Source organism: Gymnodraco acuticeps, unplaced genomic scaffold (genome assembly GCF_902827175.1).
Source record: "Gymnodraco acuticeps unplaced genomic scaffold, fGymAcu1.1, whole genome shotgun sequence".
Taxonomy (NCBI): Eukaryota; Metazoa; Chordata; class Actinopteri; order Perciformes; family Bathydraconidae; genus Gymnodraco; species Gymnodraco acuticeps.
Genome location: NW_022990010.1, coordinates 1,856,799 through 1,873,370, shown reverse-complemented (window position 1 = coordinate 1,873,370; position 16,572 = coordinate 1,856,799). Strand labels below are relative to the sequence as shown.

Below are 16,572 nucleotides of genomic sequence, written 5' to 3'. Positions count from 1 at the left end.
GGACGGGAAGAGAAAACAGTCATTTTTCAAGATATGAACTGATCAAAGAACTTTGTAGCAAAAACTGATAACTGGCTATTTCCTTCAGAATGTTCAAATTGTATAACACCAATACATGTTTCAATCTTGATACAGTCGGCTATTGTACTTACTCTATTTAGCCTCTGGGGGCAATGGCCAAATATTTTAGGGGATTCCGATGAAGCCAGCACATTTCAAGATAATCACAACGTTAACAGTTCAAAGGTTAACTTGAGTTGCGGGAATGCCGTTGGAGGAAACAACCTCTATAACCTCTATGGCTAATCTCTATAAACATATATCTAAATATGCGTATAAAAAAACTTCTCTTCACACAGATTGTTTAAATGCAACAACCAAGTCCACTCAAATGTGATGAGTCAATAATACTTGGACTACAAACAGGCTGCAGATGGACACCAGAATGCATCTAATAAAACACACTCTTGTCCCATTTGTTTTTCTAGTGTTCACATTATAACTGCACTTTTCTGTACATTATTTAAGACTTAAATGCAGATAATATTTGTTTATACAACTCTTCACAAGCACAGTTTTCTCTTACATTTGACAGTGATCTGCGCCACAGCTTCAATGATGCCGAGGCTGCTCATAGCCACGCAGGTGTAGTTGGCTGACTCACGGACGCTGCTCAGTTCGAGAACATTCCTGCCCACTGGCATCTCGTCCTCCGGTGTCAAATCCTCTGTGTTCAGCATCCACTTGACGTAAGGCATGGGCGACCCTACCGCCACACATGTTATGTTCACACTGCCACCTGGCATAATTTCCTGACTCGTTGGTGGAATGGAGAAGCGAGGAGGAACCCGCCGGACTGGGAGAAGGCATGAGGAAGGGGAGAGGATGACAAAAAAGGGCAAGGGAGTCAAAAAAAAGAGAGAGGTAACAAGAGAGGCCGTTGAAAATGGACCCTTCTCAAGGAAATATTTAACACAAAAGGTTCAACATGGTACATGTGAACTGAAACACAAAATAAAAGAAGTAGACTTTTCAAAACATAAATAATATACAAATGAGAAAGAACTAAACTAACAGAACTGCTTCAACAACAAAGTAGATTAACAATAAAGCAACGATTCATAGCAACAAGGTTCCATTGACCAATATTTGACCCATCACAGCACAATTAAAGTCACAAAAATCTATTATGAGTTTCTCATCTTTGAAACTGAACTGCTAATACATACAACTACAGCATAACCTGATCACGAAGTATGAAGGTGTGTAGTAAAGGCCATGTGATAATGCTATCACATAAAGCCACCATGGCAACCTGGAACTTCCTGTCCTCTCAGGCACACATGCCAAACAGGATATAGGCCATCACAGGCTTCTCCCGTAGCACAGGAAGTGTAGGGTTACTGGGCTCTGACCATCTCTTCTAGACCTCTAAACACATTCCAGCATAAGTTTGCACTTGACACCTGTCTTTCTACCTAGATATCTTAAAGATGAGAAACTTTAATCAGATTTTTGTGGTTTAGGGTAGATCCACTGGACAAAGCCTTATTAAGATCTGACACGGTTCCATTGATAGATGCAGCTATCAGTTTCACAGACAGCATGCATAAATAGACCGAGGTAAATTAAGAAGTAAATGATAACAAAATCAGATATAAAAATTGAGGTAAAATGCATAGAGGAATATAACTGAAGGGTCGCTAGCATGCCCAGACAAAAGACGATTGGAGAGGAAAGAAGAAATACAAGACAGAGGATAAAGTTTCTGAGGAGAGGAACAAAGAGTGTCAGAGGAAGAAAAAAGAGAGGGGAAGGTTTGGAGGAGGGTGAAGGGTGGGTAACCCACTTCAATGCTTTGTTTTTCTTCAGCAAATGTGACAAAATGTGATGGTGGCACATTGTCACATCGCAGTCCCAGTTAACACAAAATACGTATTGCAGAACAAGGTATGTGCCTAGAAATACATAGAAAATAACTGGTAGTTGTAGCTAGAGAATCTACAATCACAGAGTGTTGGAGTCAAGAAACAGAACTGGATCAACAGGTTGTAGAAATCCAGAGGACAAGAAAGAGAGTTCGAGGGAAAGGGAAATAGAAAGGTAAATGTATTAGGGCAGAATGGCAGCTAAGAGAGGGACAGGGAGGACCTCAAAACTCATGAATAGGAGTTGAGTGGAGGAGGTTGAAAATGAGTCTGAGACACATTGGAAGGGCGTGAAAGGTACTGTCATTAAATGTGTGTATATGTGTATATACATAGATGTATATATTTTCTGCGTTGGTATAGGCATGAGTGCGTGTGTACAGTATGCAAGAGTTAGAAAGTGAAAGAGTATGAGTTAGCAAAAACACAGTGTTCATGAGAGGCATCCCAGCAAGCACTTGACAAATATATCATTCAAGAGGTGACCATGTTCAACACTGACTGAGCAATCTTATTGTTTGCTTTGCCTAAGCGCCACAATGTGTTGGATAATTGCCCATTTTGCTAATAGTCTAATGCAAAATATTTTTTGTTACAATAAAAAAAATATATATTAAGCCAATATGGACAAAAAAACAACTTAATAAACATTTGAGTTATAAATTCAACCAAAAAAGATACAGACAACAACTATGGTCTAACACACACTAACACCAAAGTATCTACATCTATTTAATGTCAAAATGTTTGTTGGGATGCAGTAGATCAAAGAGAGAGAAGCAATGTAGTGCCAATGTGGAAGTAAAAAATGATCAACTAAATGGAAGAGCTGACTAAGAGACAGACAGATAGACAAGACAGGAAAGACAGGACACGAGAGACAGGACACGAGAGACAGGACACGAGAGACAGGACACGAGGCAGAACAAAACAGACTCAAGCAGCAAGACAGCAGACAAGAAGACAGAGGGAGACGGGCAGACAGACATGACGTATGGGCACGCAGACATACTGTACAGTACGCAAAGGGGAAGGGGTTTGATTGTCTTAGAAAGGGAAGGAGGAAGAGGGCATAAGTGAAGGATAGAAAAGGGAGACTGTGATTTTAAAAACAAATAAAAAAAACAATAGACCATGGCTCAAAGTGGGTTTTTGAGGTCTCACACACTGGGGCTTCAAATCAAGAATAAAGTATACCTCCCCTCCATCCCACCTTAAACATTACACCTCAATGCAAATGTCACTTGGGAAGTTTTTGGGTGGGGGATGTGAGGTGTGTGTGGGGATTAAGGGGGAGATTCGGGGGGAGACTGAGAGGTAGGATAGGTAGCATTCCAAAATATACCGTGTCGATCCAAATGGGATTCATATGATCGTTGCATGGGACACTTATCACCTACAAACACGGGGATATTAACCAGAGAACTGCCATTTTCTGACCTGAGCACCGAGGAAAAACAATCACTCAAATATATATAGCATTGCCAAATAGGTTAGTAATCTAATGAAAGCTAGCATTATGTGCAATATCCAAATGGTCAAAATGTATCTACTGTTGCTGGATTGTATCAGCCATATCCATAGTAAACATTAAAAGTTATAGTTAAAAGAGAATCAAAAATGGATGGAGACCTTCTGCAGCCACTGTTAGGCTTTTAATGTGTCCTTCTCTCTAGTACTTTACATTCATTATCTAAGTCCTGTAATTCACTGATAATGTCAATTATGTTTCTACCTTGGGCAAGACATGACCTAAGCTAGAGAGCAAAAACTTCATCGTTGACCTTTGAGAAAATGCTCTTTTGTGGTACACAAACTCCCACACTGATTTGGCAAAACATGTACCAAGAACCAATGGTTGAGTATTCTGTCCTTGAAAAATGTCAAATTTCCATAAATTAGAATCAAAACACGGCTACAAAAGATCCTTTGAAATAGTAACTAAGAATCTGTTCTTCCCTGATCTGACTATAAAAATTATACAATTCAATTGAATGGGTTGCATTACCTTTTGGTTAAGATATTATGCTTTGTGTCTTTATGACAAGTATGATTATATAAATAGGAGTTATTCCAAAACATGATGAAGTGGAAAAAAGGCCAAAAAAGGACATCAAATATTATCACTGTGTTGTAATGTGTCCAAAAAGATGCCTTACTTAACAACAAAGGTGAAAAGGCAGCCCATTCCTCAGACAGACATGCATGGGTGTGGCTATGGCATGAGTGACATATACAGGTCTACTTAGGCAGAACCAATACAATAAAAAAAAGTCACCCAAGCCCATCCAAGCATGCCATTCATTCCAAAATGTAGCATTGTTCCAGACACACACAATACATTTAAATAAAAGGGAGTAAATCAAACCGAACAAGTCGACAGAAAAATAACTAAGTTCAAGCATAGACATTACAGCGTGCTGAGTGCAGCTGTGTTGGACAAAAAGTTATGCATCATTACCATTAGATGTTTTTCGCTATGATTTGTCTCTGCTTGAAATGTGGTTCCAATCCAAAAGAATGGTGGAAACTAAATAGGGCAGACATGTGCTTTTTCTTTTAAGGGGAAATGTCCAAAAAAGTGTGTCTGATTGTGCACTTCTCTCCCATGAGCTCAGGTCAGCCAGTTACCTACAAGCTGAAGCAACTGAGTAAAGGGGTTTCCCCACAGGAAGATCTTTCTGTTCACCTTTGTGCACCTACACTGTCAGGGCAAAGAGGTGACTAACACTAACCTTCTGCAAAATGACTGCCTAAGGATCACAAAAAAAAAAACGTTCTTAATGTTTTCATGGCACTGGGGTACTCGCAGATTATGGAGGATTGGGGGGAATCCACCTTTCAACAGCATGCAAAGTGTGTCTGACACAAATACATAGTCTGGTTACAACAGAAGATCAAGAGCTCAAGGTCAGTTGATGCTACAGTAAATTAAGCTCTATTTTGGAAGAGACAACAATCAATGTTAAAACCCTGTAGAAACTAGGAGAACAACCTAATCTGTGTATAAATGTCAGTATCACATGCAATGAGTACTTAAACTATGATTATGTAGGCCCGTAGGTAACGCACATGTCAATGGTCATGTTAGCTAACTAAACATGTGTGTATGTGTGCGAGTGGCACCTCTACTATCCTACCCTTGACATGAAAAGCTAGTGAAACAAAGAAAATAAAGAATCCCAATTGCATAGACAGGCTCCTATTTCATAGAGACCAGGAGCCCAGCCGGACCATTTGGAATGGAGAGATAGTAAAACAAACATATACCTTTCATTTGGACTACTTAAAATCTTGTTTCAAGCCCCAATGTGGAGAAAAAGACAAGAAGCCTTACATTGGACGAGGTGAAAAGCAGTCGAGAGAGAACGCCAGAGTACTGCACTAACTCTTATAGTGGGCTGTGTTGTGGAGGGATTTGTGCCAAAAAACAGAGGTCAGAAGGTGGACATTATCGGCCATTTTGGTGAGGCAGTTTTTGCTGCCCCAAAATGAAGGGGGAAGCCAAAATAATGTGCAGCCTTTAGTGTCACCTTGAAGCTGAGATTACACCCTCTTGCTGCCTGAGGATACAGGTGCAGTATGGAGATCCTTTAGTCACACTTGCTGGGTGAGGCCCGCAGCATTTACATATAAGCCGCAGGGGGGCGGCCCGCATTAACATACCTCGGCTGCGCCAATGTTAAAAAGTCACTATCCGTGGCTCATCAAAATGGAAATGATTACCTAAAGGAAATGGTTGGGAATCTTGGCAGGGGTAGCTAATGATAGCAAGCAGCGGATTTAGGGGATTTTAGAGTGTATAACATTTTCTATTGTCTTACATGTAGATGCCATGTCTACTCACTGTAGTGATCCCTTCAGTGATTATTATAAGTCAGATTGAGAAAGGGAGTGTATTCATATTTGTATTATAAAACAGGTGAGGAAAACTTTGTTTTGGATGGAAACTAAATGCACTTCTGATAGCAACGAGAAACGTTTTGAAGGTGACCAATAACTTCAGGACTCCTTGAGACAAACATCTAATAGAGATGGCAGGATTTTGCTTTGGCCAGTGAGAACATAAGGTGTAATCTAGCTTTCTTTCCCAACGTTACACACAAATGCAGAGCAGGACATGCAAGCACATTCAAAGTCAGGCAGATACTATTGAAGGAGGGCAAACATGCACATGCGTACGTCACAGCACAGTCTTTCTGCATCAGTGTTATTCTTAGAATTTATCATTTAAATATAGACATTTTCAGGCTTTCATTATTCTCAGTATCCTACAATGGGATTGTGCCGTGTTTTGTGGACATTATTATGTAGAGGGCCGGAATGACAGATTATTGATTGGCGTTTCTTTACAGACTCAACTGCTACACTTACTGATAGAAGATCTTTGGATAACCAATTGGTGCTTACAGGGGTTGGAATTGAAACCCGCTTTTTTGTCTGAGATAACTGCTATTTTAGAAGGGATGATTATATATATTTGTCTAATGACTCTCTTTATGGATGAATGATGTGGCTGGAGCAAGTGAAATAAATCTATCATGGGATCTCATTTTGGTTAGTGTGACTAACTCTTACAAAGCAAAATGGCTATGGGAACTGTTGTTGTTTTTGGCATTGGGACAGTAGTCATTACCAATAAAGCTATCAGATATCAGATACAGAGATCAAATAAGACAAATGAGGCACTGATAAAAAGACTCCCACTCTTAGAGGAGAATTATAGGGATGAAATTGTCTAATCTATCTACCTAAATGTATGATATGCCTAATATGTGCAGTGTTGTTGAGCCATGTGTATAATAGCCAAAAACAATGGCTCCTTTAAAAAAATATCTATCTGAAGTACTCATAAGAATACTGGAGCCATAATATTTACCGGCAATAACTGCAGGTGGTGACATGATATTCAGTATAGATATGATTCAGTTGGATAGGCCTGGTGTCCATGTTGGTGCTGACATTTACCGTACAACTTACAACGTACAACTCCTTAAGAGATGGTCAAAGCCAACTGCAATATAAATAATCAGAAAGCTGCTTGCATTAAACTCAGAGTCATGCATTACTTTCTCCTCATGTTTGTTGTATGACTACAGTATAAATGCATAACAGAACACATGAGTGTGTATCCTTTAAGTCCAGTTAGAGGATCGCCATTACTTTTGTCTTGTTAACCTACACATCTATTTTATTCAGAGTGTGTATGTTTAAGAGAAGGAGGGGTCTCAAATAATACATTATAATATGATTGAGTGTCATTACTGCAAGGGATCCCAAACAGCAGTCAATATACGAAACCAATCCCATCTAGCTACAGCTATTTAAAAATAAAAATATCTGAGCACCAGCTAAGCAACAACGAACGTGATGTCGAAGTCATTATATTGTTATTGATCCACACGACACTGTAAATGCCTTGCCTGAAATCACCATGGAACCCAATCAGGCCCAATCAGGTCTAATTTTTTCAGCAATGATTGCTATAAACAAGATGACAGGAAGACTGGCTGTATACACACTTATTATTTCATTCGGCATTTGCATTTGCACTCCGAGAATCAAGAAGCAGAGCAGCATCATTGTGAAAAAGAAACACAACTCTCACATACAAATTAACTACGAAAAGACAAACACTTTGTAACAGAAAAGTAAGATCAGGAAAATAACTGAAACAAAGGAAAACTCACAAACACAACACGGTAATCACAACACAAAAAAATACTAAATAAAGGAAAGGCAAAATATCAGGTTGTATCAGGGAAAACACTTGTTGAGAAACCAAGGGAAGAGAAGAAATCAATTGAACAAACCACACAAGGAATGCAGAAAGAAAAAGACCAACACGGCCAAAGGGATTTTGTACAGGCATGCGAGCGCAGTTACATTCTCCCATCATGCAACAAGTTCTGTTATTTCCACGTGCTGGGTGTCCATGACAACACGTGCAAGAAAGCCTTTAGGTGCAGAAGCAATACCAAAGGATGCAAAACGAGAAAAGGCCCCACAATGCAAACATAAAGGTAATTTAACAAGACCCGAGCTAATCAGGTTTGCTTTCATCATTTCTTCCTCGAAATTAAGATACATTTCTTTCATAATCATTTAGCAGTTTGGATAAACTGATTAGTATTTCTTCAAATTAGTAATGAATCGAGCTCTGCAATAGGCAAATACAGCTAAAAATGTTCAACATGTTGATTTTTTTTTTTTCAAATGAGGGTTAAAAAAAGTAAAAAAGAAAAAACACACCAACCTTCTCGAAGCTCTGAGGGATGTAAAGGGGTTGATGCAGAACACAATGACATGAGGAGAAGAGAAAAATAGGGGAAACACAGAGAGAGTAAAAAAAGCCACCTCAAGGTGTTTAGCTGCAGCTACATTTCCCTTTTCTTTAACTCGTTTTTTCCTCCCTTTCCCTTGACCCTGCTATCAGTGACACCCATCTAGAGAGTACACTTGCCTGGCCCCCCTCCCCCTTAAATCAACTTTGAACCAAAACAATCAGATACACTCCAGTGGCTGCACTGTCGCCTGGTAAGAAAAAAATAGTGAGGCGCCACTGGAGTCAAATCAAGCGTACCATACTCATAATTCAAAATGCACAAGCTCCTTATAGCCACAAGGAGAGGCTCCTGTGGTGGCTGTATTTGCTTTGTTAGAGAAGGAAACAAAATAAAGAAAGAAATAAAGAAAAACTAATGAGAGATAGAAAAGAAAAAAGACACAGTTTGGGCTGAAATTAGCAGCTGCAGTTTAAGAAAGTAACAGTGAATTTTGTCGGGAGCCAATCAGTACAAATGGCATTATAGTTTCTGTTTGGGAAGAAGACTCAATTGTTCCCTGATGAAGTATGCCCCAGATACAATTTAGGATTGTTATTTTGTTTCTGAAAATTGATCCCTACCACAGCTGCTAATCTCAAGTGCATTTCGCTTTGTGAACAAAACATAGTCAACATCAAGTATCAGAATTGATTGACAAAAGTTAACTGAAAACAGACAAAGGTTGACACCATCAAGGCATAACAAGTGTGTTACATACTGTGGAAGTACCTGACTAATTATGAGCGTTGTGTAGTTTATATAAAGCATGCTGATGGAGCCAGTGTTCATGGAGTTTGCATGAATTGTTGGATATGATATCAGGGAATAGCTGTGTGTTTTTGACAAAAAGAACAACTAAATAACCCACTGCTGTGTCAACAAAGTTCCCATTATAGTTTTTTAATGATTCCTGTAGTGCTCTTAACTGTAATGTTCTGTGAACCTCCTAACTTCTGCTATGCTGTACGTGAAAAAGTGGATTGCTACTTCATGTTAAGTGTCAATGCCTCACAGTGGTGACAGCATGAGCCTCAAGGAAGAATGCTGGCAAGGAGAGACACACATCTTGATGAACCATTTTTTACCTTCCTCAGCTCAAAGAATGAGTCTTCCCTATGCTGCTACTTCACAGGATATGATAATAGCAATAATAATGAAAAAGCAGCTCCCTGACCCATTTTATAATGTCAGGCTAGTGAATTATTTATTGGGAACAAAGTTATTTAGTACACAGCAGAGGGAACACACTGAGTAGATACCGAGGCATCTTTATTTAATATGCACAATATAAATAAAACATGTCGAAAATGCATCTGCTTCAATTTATCAGAACTCCCTCAACAGGGATTCATTGTCATTTAGCATTAGTGGTAGGGGATAGGCTTTTGTCTTCATTGCATGTTTCCAGTGAAACTCAACGTTCCCTGTGACTGATTGTTGTTCATATCTTCACTTTGCTGGAACATGCCAGCCAAAATGACTTCTGACTGTATAATGATTTAAAGATAATACCCCAAAGCAGAAACAGGGGAATACTATGGATTTATGCTCCAGAACACCATGAATAAAAAAATAGGATGAGCACTATTTATAATCTATGCAACTGAGCATTGTGTTGTAATACAGAGCAGCTGACTGTGTTAAGAGTCCCTTTCCATTAATTCACCACAAGGGAATCCTTTCTTCCTCTAAATCTGGAGGAGAAGGGGGTTGAGATTTTGATTGGTGGCCATTAATACCTTGCCCCACAATCAAAATCCAGACTTACCGTTATGCTCCTGTACCTGAAAAAAGCTAATCAAAAAGAAGTCTTTTCCGACTCTTTTTGGATACCGTAACTTGGACGGAGTGGGAGACATTTGGTCGAGCACACATTAAGAGGTAACAGGCGTCGTTACAACGGATAGGGTAAAGACATACGGCTTGTTGTGCTACACATTTCCTTCCAAGCGAGTAGGGGAGGGCATTCAAAGACAAAATGGAGCATAACATCATCACAGAGAAGAACATTAGTTGGTCAATTATAGTTTTACATTTGGAAGTTTCAGTGCATATGAAAATTACATTTGTGGACAGGCAATTGTAGCAATATTAAAAGATTGATATTACTCGGGTAATGCTATTTTGCAAAATACATTGTGTGCAAATATAGCTGGGCTAGAATGGAAGCAATTATCATTTGTTAAGCTCAACAGTAATGCCCCTTAAAGCTGAGCTGTACTGTTAGTAAGAATGGGTGGATCTTTGTATTTTTTGGCCTGTATTCGGGGCCGGGTTGCTCCCTACCTCGCACATAAAGGTTGGCAGGGGCCGAGTAGCGCACGCCTTCCATATTAGACGCCACGCACTCGTACTTCCCCTGGTCGGTCTCCTCGCTGTTCTCGATCTGCAAGGCACCTGGGAAAAACAACAAGAAAAACAAGAGGGGAGGGGAGAAAGATAGAACAAGAGAGAAAGAAAGAAAGCAGAAAAAGGAGATTAGTCAATTTGTCAGTGACAGGGCATGAAGTTGCAGACAATCTTCTTAATACAAGGTATTCTCAATTTCTCAGGACCATTTTGTCAACAACTCTTTCTCTCTGCAATGCTAATGCGGACTGCCATGATAAACTGCGTTCCTCTCCAGCCTCAGCCATCCATAGAAAAAAAAAGAAGGGGAATTAAATAAATCACAATGTGGACTGAATCAGTCACACTAAATGTGGGATCTCTTCAAAAAAGAAATGCTGTAAAGACTTAGTAATGATGTAAGTGTGATGAAAGGTAATGGGAAAGGGCACTGAGACGGTGTACACTGAGCAAGACTAACAAATTTCCCTTTGCATAGTACTCACCAAGGGAGTCTGTGTGTGTCGGAGAAAGAGGGGTCATGGGAAAATATCCAGACATATAGTTCATGTTTCAATGAACACTGGCATGGTGCATAATGCAGCAGCTCATTCTATTGGTACAAATGCTAAGAGAAATTCAAATCTTAAATTATATATTGTAAACATATAGGGAGATAGAAAATATATTTGTACCCGCATGAACTGATATACTAGCAATTGAAAGTCTTTTTTAACTTGTTATTCATGTTTTTATTTATTTATAATTTGTCACATTTGTTTATTTCCTTCACTATTTCAATTCACTGCCGCATAATAGTCTTTAAGGGTATACAGCTTTATAAGAACCCCTTCGGTCTTCAGTGTTTAAAACGTACTGTATATATTATCACATTTTGGATTGTATCTATAGTATGTGAAATAAACTCAACATAAATGCTTAGCAACAACAGTGGAGAGGGGTGTGGGGGACAGAGGAGGGAGGTGAAACAATGGGCGTCAGATCATTCCTCGTTAGAGCGCTGTTGACGGCACTTCCTGATGATATCATTAGGGCTTCTGGCTGGCTCAGCAGACAGATTGCAGCCCAGGCCTCCCTGACAAACACAGCACCATCGCTCGTTAGCGTTTAGCCAGGAAGCATCAATACGCCAGCCGCTACCCAGGATGCTTTGTAATATACCATAACCTACTCCATCACATAAGCAATCAAAGTGAACACAATGTTGTACAAAGCAACTATTCTGGAACATTGGTCTAATAACGTTTTTCAGCTGTGCCCCAAATGAGATCATCGATCGTGTTTAATTATAAAGATTAGTCACGCTTCCTCCTTTGCCACAGCCTAATACTCTAGGAGTATTTTATACCTTGGAGTCAAAACAAAGATATCTACTCTTAGAAAAAGAAAACCGACCTGAAGCTATCTATGCTCGTCTATGTTTTGCCCTTCTCTTCATTTCCCTCTACAGCTCAGATCATCCTCAACCCCCAGAGGGAGCTGTTCCTGGCACATAGCTCATGAACAAAATAATAATGTCTACCTGCAGAGTGCAGGTGGTGGAGTCCTTGCTCTGCGTTTAGGCAGGAATCTGATTTGGATGTGTTTGATGTGTGCTTGGAACAGCAAATGCCAGCCTGGTGGCAGGTGGCTTGGAATGTGCTCAGAAACCTACTGCTCATCACCACGGAGACCACAGAGTAAGGACTGTGTGAAGTTCAACTCCGGGTGGACGCTTCCAGAAAGCTCTGCCAGAGGCTCGTAAGCCTCAGTCCCTGTGCTAAATTATAACATATTTGGTAGGCGGAAGTTGAGGTTGCAATTTTTTCATAGCTTCATGAATAGTAATGTTGAAGGATTCGTTGTGGACCACAGCTTGTTTTTTGTACCAATCCCAAACAGCTAAATTAGAGGACATTTTCTGTTATCATATGTCATATCTCATCACTCTGAATATCAACTGTTCAAGGTCTGCTAGTCTAAATGCTTCCAACAATTACATATGTATTTTACTTAAATTAATATTTAACATATGTCAACTGAAGGTCATCATTACTCAACCACAGACATGCAGAGGGTGACAGATAATGAGCCAAGCAACATTAATTGAGAGCCAATTAAGACCAACAGCGGCTGCTGTGAAGTGTACCTCCTGGTTAAAGACAGAGCATGGAGAGAAATAAGACAGTGTTTTAGGGGAATTGAGGGAGTTTCATCTATTCTTCTTATTCTTTGGTGGAGTTTCCTCATTAGGGGGTATTATCTATTGTCTCCAAGCCCCTACTGGCTTCATTACATATTCTAGCTATTATTTAGTGGATTGTGAGGAACACATTTACTCTATCCGCTGGCTGAACACAGGAGAATCAAGAAGGAGAGAAAGGAGAGAGAAAAGGAGTAATAGAGATGTATTCTTATTAATTTATATTTCTTATTTTCTGAATTTAACTTGTCTTTTTTAGTCTAAAAAATGTAAAATAGAAAAGAGGGATAAGACGTTTTTCTAAACCTCTTGTAAATCAAGGTGAGTAACAATGTATCTTACTGAATTAACACTGACAACAGCAATATTGAAGTATTGAACTGCAAACACTGAATTCATTAGATTTGCGTGAACAAATGTTTGATGAACAAAAGTCCAGAAGGAGAGGGATAGAAAATGTAGGAGATTGAGAAAGAGGGAGCGCAACAGAGAAATCACAACTTTGTTCTATTTTAAGATGCTTTATGCTCCTCTCTCCGTCAGATTCACACATAGCAGAGATGCAATATCCCGCTGTTATTACATGTGTTGTGTCACACTGTGGGAGCATATCTCTTCTGTCCACTTTATCATTTCCACTGTTCTCATATGTTTTCCTCCAATCCAAGCTTTGTCTTTTTAAAACCATAAAGAGGTCAATTTAATGTATTTCCATTGATGTCATTTATGATCTCCTCACATATATAAGGGAACAACATTTATTTCTATTTTGTGACCATTACAGGTCAGTTGTAAAGCCCGGTAATATTAGTATTTTAAAGACAACAGACCTCTAAGAGCTCCGAAAAGCCCCTCTTTGATCTCCTATCTCAAGCAGCAGCAAACAAAACACCCCCTTCTCACAGGCATATTTCTACCAATTTCTTGTGTCTTTTCTTAATATCTGTTTTGCATAATTCCGCTCAGTTTACCCTGCCAGCCAGACTCTGAGTGGCCATTGCCATTTATTTTCTTATATCAGGAAAGGAGAAAACACAACAAATTAAATAAAAGTTATCTTTCACAATAAAAGACACGTGCCAAGTCTGTTTACACAATAGGTGTTTACTGATTAAGACTGGCTTTGTTATTCCTGTATGAGGCCTAATAGCAAGTCTTCCCTGTCTTCAGCTATGACGTCTTTTCACAATCGCAAACCACCAAATGAGTTCTTTGTCCGATTTCATATAAATCATAAAAACAGTTTATACCACAGATACTGCCTTCAGAGAGAGATGGCATGGTCGACAAAAAGCATGGCTCCATCCATCCATCCATCTTCTCCCGCTTATCCGTGGTCGGGTCGCGGGGGTAGCAGTTCCAGCAGAGAGCCCCACACTTTCTTTTCCCTGGCGACATCAACCAGCTCTGACTGGGGGATCCCAAGGCGCTCCCAGGCCAGCGAAGAGATATAATCCCTCCACCTAGGTCTACCCCTTGGTCTCTTCCCAGCTGGACGTGTCTGGAACACCTCCCTAGGGAGGCGCCCAGGTGGCATCCTAACTAGGTGCCCGAACCACCTCAACTGGCTCCTTTCGACGCGAAGGAGGAGCGGCTCAACTCTGAGTCCCTCCCTGATGACCGAACTTCTCACCTTATCCCTAAGGGAGACACCAGCCACCCTGCGGAGAAAACCCATCTCGGCCGCTTGTATCCGCGATCTCGTTCTTTCGGTCATGACCCATCCTTCATGACCATAGGTGAGGGTAGGAACGAAAATGGCCCGGTAGACAGAGAGCTTTGCCTTCTGGCTCAGCTCCCTTTTCGTCACAACGGTGCGGTAAAGCGACTGCAGTACCACTCCCGCTGCTCCGATTCTCCGGCCCATCTCACGCTCCATTGTTCCCTCACTCGAAAACAAGACCCCGAGATACTTGAACTCCTTCACTTGGGGTAAGGACTCATTCCCGTGGACAGTCCATCGGTTTCCTGCTGAGAACCATGGCCTCAGATTTGGAGGTGCTGATCCTCATCCCAGCCGCTTCACACTCGGTTGCGAACCGATCCAGTGAGTGCTGAAGGTCGCAGACCAATGAAGCCATTAGAACCACATCATCTGCAAAAAGCAGTGGTGCAATCCTTAGTCCACCGAACTGCAGACCCCCTCCCCCACGACTACGCCTCGAAATCCGATCCATGTATATTACAAACAGGATTGGTGACAAAGCGCAGCCCTGGCGGAGGCCAACCCTCACCGGAAATGGGTCCGACTTACTGCCGAGGACCCGGACACAGCTCTCGCTTTGGGAGTACAGAGATTGGATGGCCCTGAGTAGAGACCCCTCACCCCATACTCCCGCAGCACCTCCCACAGTAACTCCCTGGGAACTCGGTCATACGCCTTCTCCAAGTCTACAAAACACATGTAGACCGGATAAGCGTACTCCCAGGCCCCCTCCAGGATCCTTGCGAGAGTAAAAAGCTGTTCCGTCGTTCCACGACCAGGACGGAATCCGCATTGTTCCTCCTCAATCTGAGGTTCGACAATCGGCCTGACCCTCCTTTCGAGTACCTTAGAGTAAACTTTCCCAGGGAGGCTGAGTAGTGTGATGCCTCTGTAATTGGCACACACCCTCTGATCCCCCTTTTTAAAAAGGGGAACCACCACCCCGGTCTGCCACTCCTTCGGTAAAGCATGGCTCATTTAACTTTAATATAATAACTGCACATTTAAATATTGTGACTTACTGTTTAAAAGATAGTTAGAAAACACCTAATTGCGGGTACAAATATGACACGTGCAGCAGTACTTGAGTATGTATTACTTTACATTGTAAGGATTAAGCTTTAATTGTGAGATTGACCACTGACTTACACAACATTTTGCACAAGGACACTTAAAAGGACATAAGAGGAGACCACCACTTCCAGGCCACACCAACCATCCATAAACGCCAACAAGTACTGCCCCTACAGAGTAATAATTCATGGTTTCTGGGTCAGAGGAGAAAAGATGGGCCATTTTCTTCTTGCTGGGTTATTCCATGATGTATGCTGTATCATTAAGATTTAAGAGAAGAAAACAGAGTGGGTGCAGCTGGGGAAAATAAAGTCCCTGATGATAATGACCACACTTCTATGTGGACCAATTAGTCTCCATCTCAGTCAAAGTGACCCTCCCGGCTCACCAACACACACAACCTTCCAGTCTCCACTGCTACCATGACTGTCTTGCAGTATGTTCGCTGCCTTCATCCATTCCATAAATAAGGCTGTAATGGGCAGTGGGGTCTGGAACATTTGTCCCAGCCGTGGCAGCTGCCCTGGTTAACAGTGCTGCAGGCCTCCGGCTGATCTGATGGGGAGCACTGAGGTGCCAAGGTGTGATAACAAAGAAGACTACCTGGGCAGAGTTCATAAAATACATGTTTCTGAAGGCCAACTCAGATTCTGGAAAAGGTATTCTTGTATTGAAGTATTTAAGAACAGATCCTCAGTAAACAGGTAAGTAGAGTTCAATATACTTCACTACATTCAATCCACAACAGTTATTTGCAGAGTGTCAAAGCCCTTTCTGCAGCAGTACACTAACAGGAAATATTTAAGAAAACGCATAATTCTTCAACTAAATATTCATATTAAAATCTCCATGTCGATCTTGTTTTTGAGGGGAACACAGGGGGTGGAAAGAGGGTCTTGTTTATAAGAGGAAGAGAGAAAGAACAAAACAATCTGAGAAGAGTGGGAGGAGTACTTGAAGAGACATACAAGCAGAGAAAAACAGAAGGACAGATGAGGATTTAAAAGA

General features: G+C 40.9%; 1 protein-coding gene across 16 annotated transcripts in view; it reads right to left on the bottom strand.

Moving 5' to 3' along the window:
• Positions 1 to 16,572, bottom strand: part of ptprsa (protein tyrosine phosphatase receptor type Sa) — a 242,357-nt gene that overhangs the window by 67,321 nt on the left and 158,464 nt on the right. For 10 of the 16 annotated variants that reach the window (XM_034213083.1, XM_034213086.1, XM_034213088.1 and 7 more), the window contains 3 exons: positions 10,541 to 10,651; positions 8,185 to 8,196; positions 587 to 856 (listed from right to left, as the gene is read on the bottom strand). In XM_034213083.1, the coding sequence (XP_034068974.1) occupies positions 587 to 856; positions 8,185 to 8,196; positions 10,541 to 10,651 (393 nt within the window). The remainder of the gene's footprint in view (positions 1 to 586; positions 857 to 8,184; positions 8,197 to 10,540; positions 10,652 to 16,572) is intronic. The other 6 variants (XM_034213085.1, XM_034213089.1, XM_034213092.1 and 3 more) reach the window with 1 other exon arrangement.